The sequence below is a fragment of the Eutrigla gurnardus genome, assembly GCF_963514095.1.
Source record: "Eutrigla gurnardus genome assembly, chromosome: 11".
NCBI lineage: Eukaryota > Metazoa > Chordata > Actinopteri > Perciformes > Triglidae > Eutrigla > Eutrigla gurnardus.
This window is the reverse complement of record NC_139925.1, coordinates 22,246,602-22,259,917: the sequence shown is the minus strand read 5'-3', so window position 1 is coordinate 22,259,917 and position 13,316 is coordinate 22,246,602. Positions and strand designations below refer to the sequence as shown.

The 13,316-nt window shown below is 42.5% G+C and overlaps 1 protein-coding gene across 3 annotated transcripts in view; it reads left to right on the top strand.

Moving 5' to 3' along the window:
- The window catches only part of slc8a1b (solute carrier family 8 member 1b), a 151,454-nt gene extending 140,670 nt beyond the window's left edge, over positions 1–10,784 (top strand). For all 3 annotated transcript variants that reach the window (XM_084020971.1, XM_084020972.1, XM_084020973.1), the window contains 2 exons: positions 4,211–4,314; positions 4,448–10,784. In XM_084020971.1, coding sequence (XP_083877097.1) covers positions 4,211–4,314; positions 4,448–4,720 — 377 coding nt within the window. In that variant the 3' untranslated portion in view covers positions 4,721–10,784. The remainder of the gene's footprint in view (positions 1–4,210; positions 4,315–4,447) is intronic.
- The last annotated feature ends 2,532 nt before the right edge of the window (positions 10,785–13,316 follow it).

Sequence of the window (13,316 nt, the reverse complement as noted above, 5' to 3'; positions counted from 1 at the left end):
ATACTGTCGCCTTTTTATGACCTTCATAAAAGAAGGAGACCATTATGAAGAATATTGGCTATTCTTATGTCTTTGGGGCCAAGTTATTTCATCATCTGATGAAACAATTTATGGCAGGTTCACAGAAAGTCCATCAGCAGTGACTAGCTCACTGCAGAGAGACTCAGAACCGGCTCCGCTGCCCCTCCCAAACAAACGCAGGACCCGTGTCCCGTGTGAAACTCAAAGTAAACATTGAGTGAGAAGGCGTTGCCTCCGTGGGGTGGCAGGACTCAGAGATCGGGTGAGGTTTTCTGGGCATGTCCAACTGGTGAGAGGCAGACCCAGGACTCGCTGGAGGGATTACATATCTGGTCTGGCTTGAGAACGCCTCAGAGTCCTCCAGGAAGAGCTGGAAAACGTCACTGAAAGAGTTAGGCGTCTGGAATAACATGCTAAGCCTGCTGCCGCAGTGACGCGGGCCCCCGATGAGCGGGAAAAATAATGCATGCATGAGGGGGTTTTTACCATGACTGAGCCAGTGTAGCTCCCAGTCTCTCCAGTGTATCTTTATACAGGAAGCCTGTTAGTGGAACCAGTGCAGTCTGCAGAGAGCAGCATGGATCATCCTCTAAATATGAAAAATCACTGACGACTGCAATAGCCGGCTAAATAAGTTTTAACCTTGGCCTCCTGCTTCTGCACACACGCACACAGACACAAACGCACACACACACAGACACACACACACACACACACATTTATGCAAACATAAATCACATAGATGAATGTGAGATGTATAAAATGTGGACAACTGTGCAAATTAAATTACTTTGACCAACACTCACACAGTCATTTACTTGCAACATATTAAATCTTGAAATACGTTTTGCCCACTTGCTCACACACATGCACACACACACACACACACACACACACACATGCACTGTGACCACAATGTGTTATTAGCATAGAGCTATTTGTCATGTCAGGCTCAGGTGGTCTCTGTCCTCCCATTTCGGGAGCTCGGGGTGAAAAAAGTTAATGTAATACACACGCAGGCATGAAAACACATAGCAGCATTCACACCGACAGGTGGTGTAACGTTTGGACACACACAAACAGAATTACACGCTTGCTAATGGTTGCATTTATGGACAAATGTGCTCACAAATACATACAGTAAATACCCACACGTACATACGATGTGATGAGCTGCAGAATGGAAACAAAGTGGTTCAGCCATTTTGAGGCTTTCAGCCTATTAACACAACCTCCTGTGGCACACAGACACACACACACACACACACACACACACACAAAGACACAGACCTCAAGTTCTGTGGTTATTACAGGAAATAAAACCCATCCTGTGCTGTGGTTCCATGACGATTAACCTCATTTATCACAGGCTAACACACACACACACACACACACACACAGAGAGAGAGAGAGAGCGAGAGAGAGAGAGAGAGAAAGAGAGAGAGAGAGAGAAATCGATAGTATAGATAAAAGAAGAAGAAAATGGGAATGGAGCTTTTTAAAGAGAATTTAACTAACTGTACGTAGTTATTTTAAGCCCAAACATTATGTTTTTCCTAAACCTAACGGGTTCAACTAACCCAACCTTCATTTTGTAGCATAATGTCATTCCGACAGGTAGAAAAATAGCATAATAGAAAACAAAAGATACTTCAAATTGAAATCTGTTTGAATTCATGAAGAGCGACAATGAAAAATGTGTGCGCAGTGTCACTTAATGTATGGTTCACCATCTCACCAATTCTTTTTTAACATGTATAATACATTTAGAAAGTGTCACATTTTACTTTACCCAGACGTTCAATATTCCATATATAATGTTTTGTTGGCCTCAGAAATAAATACATTCAAAATGCACTGTGGCCTCAATGGAATGAACAACAGTTACTAGATATCTTGGAAAGTGCACCTGAACTTTTGTCTGGGGTCAACATCTGCATGTTCCTCTGGCCAACAATGTGATCCATGATACATTATGACAAGAAGCAAGGGCCAGATTACATTGAACTGTCCTGTGGATATGCATGAGCCCAAGAGGATGGACCCTATTGGTTTATTTTGATGAGCCCTGATCTTTCCTCTTTGCCACCACTGGGAAAAATGTCCACGTGCTCACAGATTAACTGCCATAAACACATCAATGCCCCCAACTCCACCCCACGGGTCCTTCCATTTTACACAAGAGGAAGAAGAGAGCAGAAGAGAGAGGGATGATTGGTGGAGGTGCAGAAGGAGAGGGAGAGAGAGACTGGTTGATTGACAGTAAGGGAGAGGAAAAGGGCAGCAATCTCTCCAGGGAGGCATCCTCTCACAGAAGGAGCTGCAGAGTGAAACATGTTTCACACACACACACACACACACACAAACATATACACACAAACACACACACGAACATGCAATCGCCCACGCGACTCACCCACTCAGTCAGGCACACAAGCTCTCAAAGACCAATTGATGCACACAGACCTCAGCCAGCTGGTGGAGGCACGCCGTCAGATTGGACCCAAGTGGCGTCGTTCACTAACTCACACAGCCAGTACACATGCAAGCGCCGCACGCAGAAACACACACTTAAACCCAGCAGACCTGGGCTCGAGGCTTTAAGGTGTACTGGGAGATTTATACTTTCCTTGGCCCTTTGCCTCCCCCCCTCCTCCATCCATCTCTGGTCCTCCCATCCTCCTCTCTTTCATCGCCAGTTTGGCTTCCACTTCAAGAAAAGCCCTTTCTTGCATTTTCTCTCCATTTTCTCTCAGTTTAACTGGCAGATATAAGCAAGGGGACACGAGTGACTAACCAAGAGAAGATGGCAAGGAAATGAGTGAGCGATAAGAGCGCTAAGTGGCCATTTGCCGATGTGCTCTCAGTGAAGAGCATGTTGTCGAGATTTGGCAAAGTCTCAAATGTACCTTTCAGAAGCTCAAGGAAGAGTGTCTCCTTGGAGCTGCTGTAGTTTGGCATGAGGGGATATGGGGAGTAAGCAGCGAACGCAGATCAACCCTCAACCCAAACGGAAATTCACCCTTGTAAATTATTGATTTTGGACCAAATTCAGGCTGTTCTGGCTGCCAGAACATTTAATAGGATTAAAGAGTGCGGTTTCTAATTTAAGGTTCTTTGTTTAAAGTAGAAAACAGGATTTGTACAGTGTTCTGTTATTTGTTCTGCATTCATCAAAAGGGTCTAGTTGTTGTCACTGAGTTGTTGTGTAATTCACAAAATGGTGACATGTCGAGGTCAGGAGTTCAAGAGTGTAAATCTGTCACATTTAATTTACACTGAATAGCACATTTTGTATTATTACTGTGATTCTGCCAAGCCCTCCTCTTTCTAGAGACTTTCTAAGTCAACACTGTAGTGAGTAAGTGATGGAACAGTTATATAACTGTAGCTGTAAAGAAAAGAGATAAGAGAGACTTTCTTGTAAACAGTACAGTACATAGAGGGATGGAATTATTTCCCTGGTTGTCGGTACAAAACAAAATTAGGCATGAGATGCAAACAACAAGATACAAGACACTGTGCAAACATATATTATAGGGCAATAGCACACATAGCAGCGCAATCATAGAAAAATATGAATACAAATAAACAAATGCACAGTGGAGTCGTGTAAATAACAGATCCAACAGTGTTGCGACCCTGAGGACATTGTTGTTGTACATTTTTGTCTTGTAAAAAGTTTTTTTGCTCTTTTTTTACAACACAATCCAGCAGATCACTTCCTCCACCTTCCAATTTGACTCCTGTCCAACCCTATTTGCTATTCATGCTAAAGAACAGCCAAAGCAGCAACTTCACGATTTAAACTGATCCTTATTTTTGTAGAGATCTGATAGGCTAGGTCATTTTCATCATGAACATGACGAACTGTAACTAGTGTTGCACCGGACTTTAACCCAGGGGCAAAAACAAAAACAAAGGGTTGACATTTTGTCACGTCAGTCGTTAGTAACGTGACTCATTTGTGTCGATAGCATCGTCAACCATGCTATTTCCCTAACCCAAGGAAAAGACGATTTGCACGTCACAAGAGTATATTAACACGCTGTTACTGACGTGTGCAAAAGTGATGCTGATGAAGGCGGAGCATCATACTGTGAAGCTTTTGAGTGAGATGATTGATTCAGTTGTTTCATGAGCAACCATTGAGTCAAATATAATCAGTCTACTTCCTTTTCTTTCCCAGATACCTTTGCCAGTAAAGTTGCCGCTACCCAGGACCAGTATGCAGACGCATCCATTGGTAACGTGACAGGCTCCAATGCTGTTAATGTTTTCCTGGGGATCGGGGTGAGTCCAGCTCATTCAGCGATCAAATGATTGATCGATTGATTGCTTCGCAGCGCATCATTTGTGTAATTTTGTGAGTGATTTGCTTTATAAATAATCACGTTACCCAATGTGATTCTGATTTGCTTGTCAGGTGGCATGGTCCATCGCTGCCATCTACCACAACAGCAATGGGAACGAGTTCCACGTGGATCCAGGCAGGCTGGCCTTCTCCGTCACGCTCTTCACCATCTTCGCATTCATCGCCTTCGGCACGCTGCTGTACCGGCGGCGGCCTGAGATCGGTGGAGAGCTGGGAGGGCCCCGGACAGCGAAGGTCCTGACCACCATGCTGTTCTTCAGCCTGTGGCTCCTCTACATCCTCTTCTCCTCGCTGGAGGCCTACTGCCACATCCAGGGCTTCTAAGACGACGGCGAGATGACGAAGGGAGGTGTGGGACAGAATTATGGAGAACCTGGAGGAAGAAACCAACGGGAGGTGGCTGAGTGGATGGATTTGGAAAAAATGATGGCTGTCTCATTGATCGCTCCCTCCTTTTAACGCAATAGATTGAATGACGGATGGATGGATGTGCAGATGAAGGAATGGAGGACGCGTTAAAGCATTTAAAAAAACAAATGGAAGGAAACACGGATGCATGGAAGGACGACGACAGAATCATAGGAGCTGCAGAGATATAGCTCAGAAGATGGTAGAAAAAGGAATATACTAAGGATTTGTTTTGTCTTGATCTATAAATCCAAACCAATCAAGTTGTCTTAAACCCAGCCGCGTTTAAATACATAAAACTAATCCCCGACACCCACACAGCTGGCTCAACCACACAGAGACGAGGAGCGAAAGGTTAAAGGAGACTAAAGCACCACACAGCTCTGAGGTTGTATGGCTTCATTAATCCCCCTGCAGCCGGAGCAGCGCTACGTTCAGCTTTCAGCTACACTAACAGGCACGAGTGAGACGGACAAGGACAGAAAGACTGCATCAGTATATGTACATGCATGACCAGGCGATACCGAAAATGCAATCAGGAGAAACCGGATGTGTTGCCGCAACAACAAAGTGTGTGCACGCTGGTTTGTGATCATGTGTTTCTGTGCTTGTGTGTTGTGGGAAGATGGTCCGGTACTGTGAAAAAAAAAAAAAAAATGTCGCCCCATGAGACAGAATATGCTTTCGTATTCGAGGTCTCTTTGACTCCCCGGCCTGTAAAAAACGCTCCTCCTCTTTTGCGTCGATGGTGCGTTCAATCGGAACATCGCCGAGGTTAGAAATGTAAATACAAAGAGCTGAACATAAATTGCAGCTCCATTGTTTTCCTTCTGAATGTCTCGGTCACGCCATGCGCTCTTGAACGGGCCCCTCTTTCTGTCGCTTTTTACCGTAGATATGTAAACGATTTTAAGGTCTAATTTGAATCAAGAAGGGGTTAGTGTGCTTTTACCTTTAATAAGGCCGTGTCTGACAAGGCAATATGGCTGCTCTACCGTTTAAAACTGTTAGACACTATTATCATTGCATAAATATCTAGGTTAATCTTATGTGTGTTTTTTACCTGGTTTTCCACCTATGAGATTGCCCCCCCATCCTGTGTCATAACATTGCAATAGACTTTGACGAGGTAGGCGCCGCCCTCTGTGAAACCTCTCCCCCCCCCCCATCGGTTTACCCAACAGTTTGTGTCATTCTCCCCGTGGCTTAAGCACCTCCCCCCTGGACCAATAAAAATCCTCAAGGGCTTTGTCAGAAACAACCACTAATCCCTAACTCTAACCCTTGATTTATAATTATTCATATTGATTGGTCTTAAGGGGGCTATTTAACAGGGATTCCTTAACATTATACTCCAACTGCTCAGATGTTAGGATTTTTTATTTGGCTTTAAAACGACAAAATCAAGACTAAATGACACTTTCAAAGTATCCAGTATTACCTAAATATTGGCAATAAGAGACCCAATTACTCGGTCAGACGAGGCTTCGACCTTTCTTGGACATAGTTTCCCAGCTCATTACAAAGACTGCATTTTCTGTCAGCCGTATTCCAAATTAAACCATTCTTGTAATGTTCTTTCCCCGGCCGCCTCCACTCACCTGCTTAAAAGTACTTCCCTTCAGTCATTTTAAAGAAAGCAGTGGAAGTCTGACGTTATATTATTTCTTTATTCAAGGACAAGTGTTTGCTCTTGAGTCAAGAATCATGATATAACATGCAGTTTATCATTTGGGCTCTAGAAATAAACCTCAGCAGCCAGTTTTTAGTCTTAACATAGGAGCCATCAGATGATGGATGTTTCAACAGTATTTGCTGTGGATGTAGGTTTGTCAGCAGATATGGACTCAACATGTAGGGGCAACTTGCTACAGGTAAATCTATTGTCAGACACTCAGACTCTGTTTCACAAGCTCACCATGTAACCGGCGATCCAAAGCTGCACACCACCTGCCATGAGGGGACAAAGACGTTAATCTTCATGCAGTCGCTTGGTGTTGATGATATCAGTAAGTCACACCGCCACACCACCTTGCGCTTATTGCCACAACGCCTGATTTGGTGTGAACGCAGCCTGCCTCTTTGGGTTACTGACTGAACTACTCATTTAATGATACAGGCAATAATCAGCTCTATAATCAAGTAAGTAGTTTGGTGTAACAAGAGTTTCCATTAGGAAATGTCTTAAAACTGAGAAACACTTGTTGTGCTAACTGCAGAAGCCACAGTTTGACAACTTATCAGACACTAACCAGCTGGCAATCTTCTTTCTTTAACTAGCCATAGGCTGGTGAGATATACGGTAGATCCTGACAATATTCCTTGCATATTTGGGGCCAAATGAAACACGTAAACTTGACTAAAGTTGTGACGTGTGTGTCGAATATAAATCTTCAAGCTTATCTCGACTGTCAGAGAAGTTTACACTTCAGACTGTTAAACTCTTTTACGTTCACAGAAATAATTGTATTCTAAAAGTCCATCCGTAGTTTGTTGAATGGCACTATATGCATCTGAATTGGCCAGAATTTTCCTGCTGATGTTGTGTTTTTTTTTTTTTTTTTTTTTTTTTTTACTTGATGTTATAATGGTGGTTTTTCCAATTTCATCTGTAAAGTAAGTAGTCTGAGCTGGATGTCATCCATTTAAGACTTGGCAAAAAAAAAAGAAGTTTTGTCACGGACAGCTTTTGACCCCTGTGAGAGAGTGGAGCTGTGAGGAGCCTGGATTGGATGAGTTTGGCAAATCCACAGCATCTTGAGGAAATGTTCTAGGTTTTATAACCTGGCATTTGTCACTGATCCAGCAAATGATGCCCCTGGAATAGAGAGGATGCCACAAAGTGGTCCAGCAACACGGCTTGCATACTGAAAACGTGAACACTCCGCAGCATGCAGATGCTTATTTGCAGCTCTGATGTTGCACAATTCAAACTTAAACGACAAAAAAACATTTGCATGAACTCCAACATCAAAGTCCCCTTTGGCTGCAGCATAAAAGAGATTTCACCTACTTGCATTTGCCAAACTCTGCACAATGCACGGCTCTCCATTGGAGTAGCTGTTCTCTTGTGAAGGCCTTGGAGTGGCAGTTTACCCCTGTTTTGCCAAAGGGAAATCTTTCTATCAAAAACAACTGCAGTCCAACCTGTAAAGGGTTTTCTAACCGAAGGATCTTTCTTAAAACACCAAATATTATTCATACGCCATTAACATTTTGAAAGGAGACTTGATGTTGTTTTAATCTAACCTTTCTATTTAAATTTGTATGCATTTGTCTCTTCACTGGCATGGAGCTTAAAGTTTATACACTGTAAAAAGTTATGCTAGCTTGTGCAAAAAAACAAACAAACAAAAAAAAAACACATTGTGGAAGCTGTTTGCATCACTTTTTTAGTAACTTCAACAGGGTTTAGATGATCCTTGATGTTGCTAAATCATGTTGGATTTACTGCAAACGTCTAATTTGTCAGAGTGAATGAAATGCTTGCAGTAATGTAGTTGTTTGCATCAAAATTAGTTTGCTGCACCAATTTTCCAGAAGCTAACATTTTTCATTGATGGGAAGTTGGTTCTTTTGCTACTCCGGCTTTGTTGCGCCGCCTCTCAGTGTGTCTGCCGTGACTTAAAAGCTCGTCTGACGTGAAGCTAATGGCAGATTGCCGAAAACCTGTTTAAAGCCTCGCCGCGTCTTGACCAAGGTGGGAAGCTAATCTCAGCTAGCGAGGATATTAGCTTTGCCCAACCAGGTTCTTTCTCTTCGAAAGCAACTTCTCCAGGCGAAGAATCGCACTTCCTGTCTTGGTTTGGGCTTCTGGGGGCTTTTGAAGGGTTAAAGGTTAGCCAGGCCACAGCTGTAAATATAACACTAAGAGCAAGCAAGAGTAGAAAAGGCTACAGTAGACTTTTTGTATTCTTCTGTGGTGGGGTTTGAAGAAGAGGGCCGGGTTCTAAATGAAGGAAAAACATTGCACTGTCGCTTATCGTCAAAAACGCTAACAGAGTTGCTGATGCTGATGTAAACAACAGATGTTTGTTTTTTTGACTGATGTCCACAATAACAATGTTGTACCTGATGTTAAAAAAAAAAAAAAAAAAAAAAGAAATGCGACGGTGGTGAATCAGTTGAGAACCATTTACCGTGTTGCTTGTGACGTAAAGATTGATGATTGATCGTTCTCTTCTAAACCGTCTGACAGACTGAGGAATAAAAGAACAGGCAGAAGAACGACGGGAAGGACAAACACCCCCTGCTGGTACAAGCCGAGCGACGTCGTGTTGAGATGTCGCTACGGCGATTAATGTACAAAAAACATTACCAGAGCTATTCTCTACCCTTAAAGTAACATTTAACATTGTAAAAGGATGATGATGATGATGATGATGATGATGATGATGATGATGACAAGAGGAAGGAGGAGAAGGAAAACGAGGATGAAGAATATTAATGAAAAAAATGAAGTTACAGCCATACATTGATTTCTGGGTCAGTGAGACTGAAATGGACTTCTCCTGCCCAGCATGTGTATTGTTATGGTGTCTCTCTGTCCCGCTGTGTCTCTTCCTGCTCTTTTTCTCTGTCTCTCTGCTGCCAAACGCAACCAAAAGTGGCAGCGAATCCTTTCGTTCTGTCTTTTCTCCCCACTTCCCCCCTTTTCCCCTCGTTCTCCCTCTTCCATGTTTTCCATATTTTGGAATGTCAATGTGCTACTTGTTGACACTGTGCATGAATGATAACATGTCTGTATATAGTTATAGAGAATTGGATCCCATACCCCCCCCCCCCTCCCCCACCCCGGTGTTGACAAAAATAATGGTTTGAATGTTGTACAGATTCAGGTTTTTCATCTTTTATTTGTATGTAGAGTTTTAAAAACTGTGCGTTTTTAATTTAAACAAAGTCGTAAATTGCACATTACTGATTGATTAATTAACTAAGGTTTTTTGTTGTTGTTAAAAAGGCAATATCTGCTGTTATTGAATGAGAGATGAGATCTTAATGGAGTTATGTATCTTAAATAAATGATCTATACGGAGTTGCATGGGTTATTTGTACGACAACAAAAAAAACACTCACTGCTTGCTACTTCTAATACCATTGCTGTATTCTCTGACAGAGGGCGAGGAATACTGTATGTACATCTAAAGGTTATTTTGTCATTAAAGAAATAAGAATAATATTATGGATGATATTGTGTATATACTGTACAGTGTTATTAGTGAGGTGGACTGTATGGCCATCACACTGACCATAGAAAGTGAATTCATATTTATTTAAAGAGAACAAAAACACTCACTACACTCAAGAATGACATATATTGCCTTTTTGGAGAAGTTTGCTTAAAGTTTTTCTCGCTCTTTCTCCTTCTCTGGCTGGTTTTTCTGTCTCTCCTTTTCCTTCCATCTTTCCCGCTGTGGACTTTTACTTTTCTCTTTCAGGCTTTTGTGTCAGACGCTGGCTCCTGCTTGTATTCATGTCCGTCTTCTTACGTACAATATATCTGCCTGAGTCTCTCAAGGGATCATTTGTCTGTACTAGAGTCACCATCTGTCTGATTCACAACCGTCTGTCATTTTTTCTGACTTGCTAAATCCATCTTTCTTTCCTTAATCCTCCCTTTGCTTCAGCACATCTTTTTCTACCATCTATCTTTCTTTCTTTCTCCTTCACTATGCCCTCATAGTCGGGAAAATTTCATGTTCATCCGTTTGATTTGGTGTGTCTTTTTTTTTTTTACTGAACAATAACCGCAAAAGTTATAACATTGGTAATAACGAAGATTAATATTTTTATTTCTGTGTTTTTTCTTTCCTTTTGCCGCTATCTTCTGTGTGTGTGTGTTGATTTAGTTTATTTCTTTTAATTTCTGTTGAACACCAAGTGATCGGAGGAAAGTTGTTGTATGTGTGTTGCCACTAACTGTGACTGCTCTCCATGATACTTCTGATAAAACCAATAAAATAAAGTTTGGGATACCCTGTTTCAGAGACGCTGCGAGTCCAATGTCTTTCTAGTGTGTGTGTGTGTGTGTGTGTGTGTGTGTTACATTTAATATGAAAGCTTAATTAGTATGCAAATAACCATTAGGATTTACATTTTCATTAAGTGGAAGTAAATGGGCTACCAGCTCTATTGTATGCGTGCGTCTGTCTTACACTCAACCTCCCGTACGAAATAAAAGGTTGAGACTGTCGACGCTGCAAGTGACATTTGTCAGAATCCATTAACTGTCATCTGAAATGTTCTGTCATTGTGTCAGAGATAGAGGTGACAGCTGCGACGCTGCTGATAAATGCGGTCTGTTTTTCGTGTCGTGTGAACAAATAATGAATGGCCGTCGTCTCCGTTTGCGCTGCTGCTGCTGCTGCTTTTCACTTTAACACAAATCATCTTTAATCTTTCTTTGTCAGAGAAAATTCACAAGAAATAAATTATTAATTTGTACTAAAAGAAAATCTGCTTTTAACTGACCAAATGTTAGTAAAGAGAATTAAATGTTTGACTAATGGGCTAATTAAATTATCTGTCTGTCTTGTAGCAGATTTAAATGAGGTTCATTTTAGCTTTAGTTTAGTGCCGCAGCATTGTGTCATTAACCTTCATCACATATTTGTAGTGTTACAAGGATTTGATGATCCTGAGTGTGTGTGTGTGTGTGTGTGTGTGTGTGTGTGTGTGTGTGTGTGTGTGTGTGTGTGTGTCTGTCTGTCTGTCTGTCTGTCTGTCTGTCTGTAGGTGTGGGGAGACCTAAACATGACAGATGGTGGGAATGTATGTGGGTGAAGCAAGACAAAAACAGCATTAAAAACCCCATTAAAGCTGGTCTAGGTCATGTATTTTTGAAACACTTTTGTATGTACTATTGTCCTCGACTTACCCAGGGCCGGGTGATGGGGGCAGCAGACTTAGGGGGGCATTCCAGATGCCCCTCTCCCCACTTTCCAGCTCCGAGGTGTTCCCAAGTGGGCTCTATAATCCCTCCAGCGTTAAGGCTCTATAGTGGGTAAGGGTTAGAACCAGTGCGTTCTTCTGTTGCCACAGCAACAGGTCCTGATCACCATCTGACCACAACTCCGAGCATGCTTCCACAACGGACACTTTGAACACGGTCCACTCTATGTACCTATCCTCCCGAAGATGCACTAAAAGCTTGTTTGGGTTTTCCAGTTTGTCCGGCAGCCTCCACGGTGAGGTTCCACGTCCGTAAAGTCCCTGACCCCAATGCCTATCCCTGCAGCTGGCGGGTCTACAGGGGGGTGACCTCATGATGCTTTGGGCTGTGCCTAGCCAGGCCCCATGAGCTTGTCAGTGAGCTCCCCTTCCAGGTCTGGCTCCACGAGGGTGCCATGATCACTTTTGTTATATTTGTTTAAATGTTCTTAACATCCTGATAGCAATCAATAAATTGAATGCTCTAACAAAGAACTGCTGGCCTTCAATAGCGATGTTGGTTGTTTATATTCATTATGATGATTTGGGGGGTGGCAACAATCCACCCAAATCTATTTCTGAAAACATTTGAAGACATTGGAAATAGGCAATGCCACTGTTGAATCTTCTGAAAGGCAATGCTAAAGTGCCTTAAACTTGCATTCCCTCTATCGGCCATCGGTGGGCAACTTATTTGGTTGCAAAAAGAAGTCTGATTGCTGTCTATCAGAAAATTACCTTCCTCACTTGATTTATTATTTCAGTAAACATTGTAAAGATGAGTTGATGGTCTCAATCACTAGTTTCAAGTCTTCTTCAAAGCAGGGTATGCTTTAGGGCAGGTGGTCCAATCTTATCAAGAAGGGCTGGTGTGGGTGTAGGCTTTTGTTTTAGCCCAGCACTCCTGGACCCACACCGGCCCTTCTTGGATAAGATTGGACACCCCTGCTTTAGGGCGTAGCTACCTTGTGATTGACAGAAAGTAACTGCAGCGTTGCTAATTCAATTAGCTACAAAGATTACTTCAACAGCTGTAAAGTTGGCTCGAATCCGGGGCTCGAATCCGAGTATGGGTTCCTTCTTTGTGGAATTTGCATGTTAGTATAGGTTTTCTCCAGCTTCCTGCCTCAATCCAAAGACATGCAGGTTAATTGATCACTCTAAATTGTCTGTCTCTATGTGTCAACCCTGTGATAGACTAGATACCTGTCCAGGTGTACCCTGCATTCGCCCAATGTCAGCTGGCATCTCAACCCTCAACAGGATAAGCAGTTACACATGACGGATAGATAGTCTACATTTTCCAAATACAAACAGGCAAATGCAGCACAACTACCCTCCAAACTTGCTGCAATACTCCTAATATGCACTGCCTGCCTGCTTCTCCTGGACTCTGGACCGAAGTTGCATCAGCTGATTGGAATCGTATTGGTAGAGGTATGCAACACGGTAATTAAAATGTGACACTTCTGTATTGATGCAATTCACTGCCTCCTTCCTGTATGTGCGCTGTATTTGCTTGGCATTGTTGACAAAGGTATATGTGTATAAAGGAGAGATTAGTTCTCCAGCAGAATCCTCA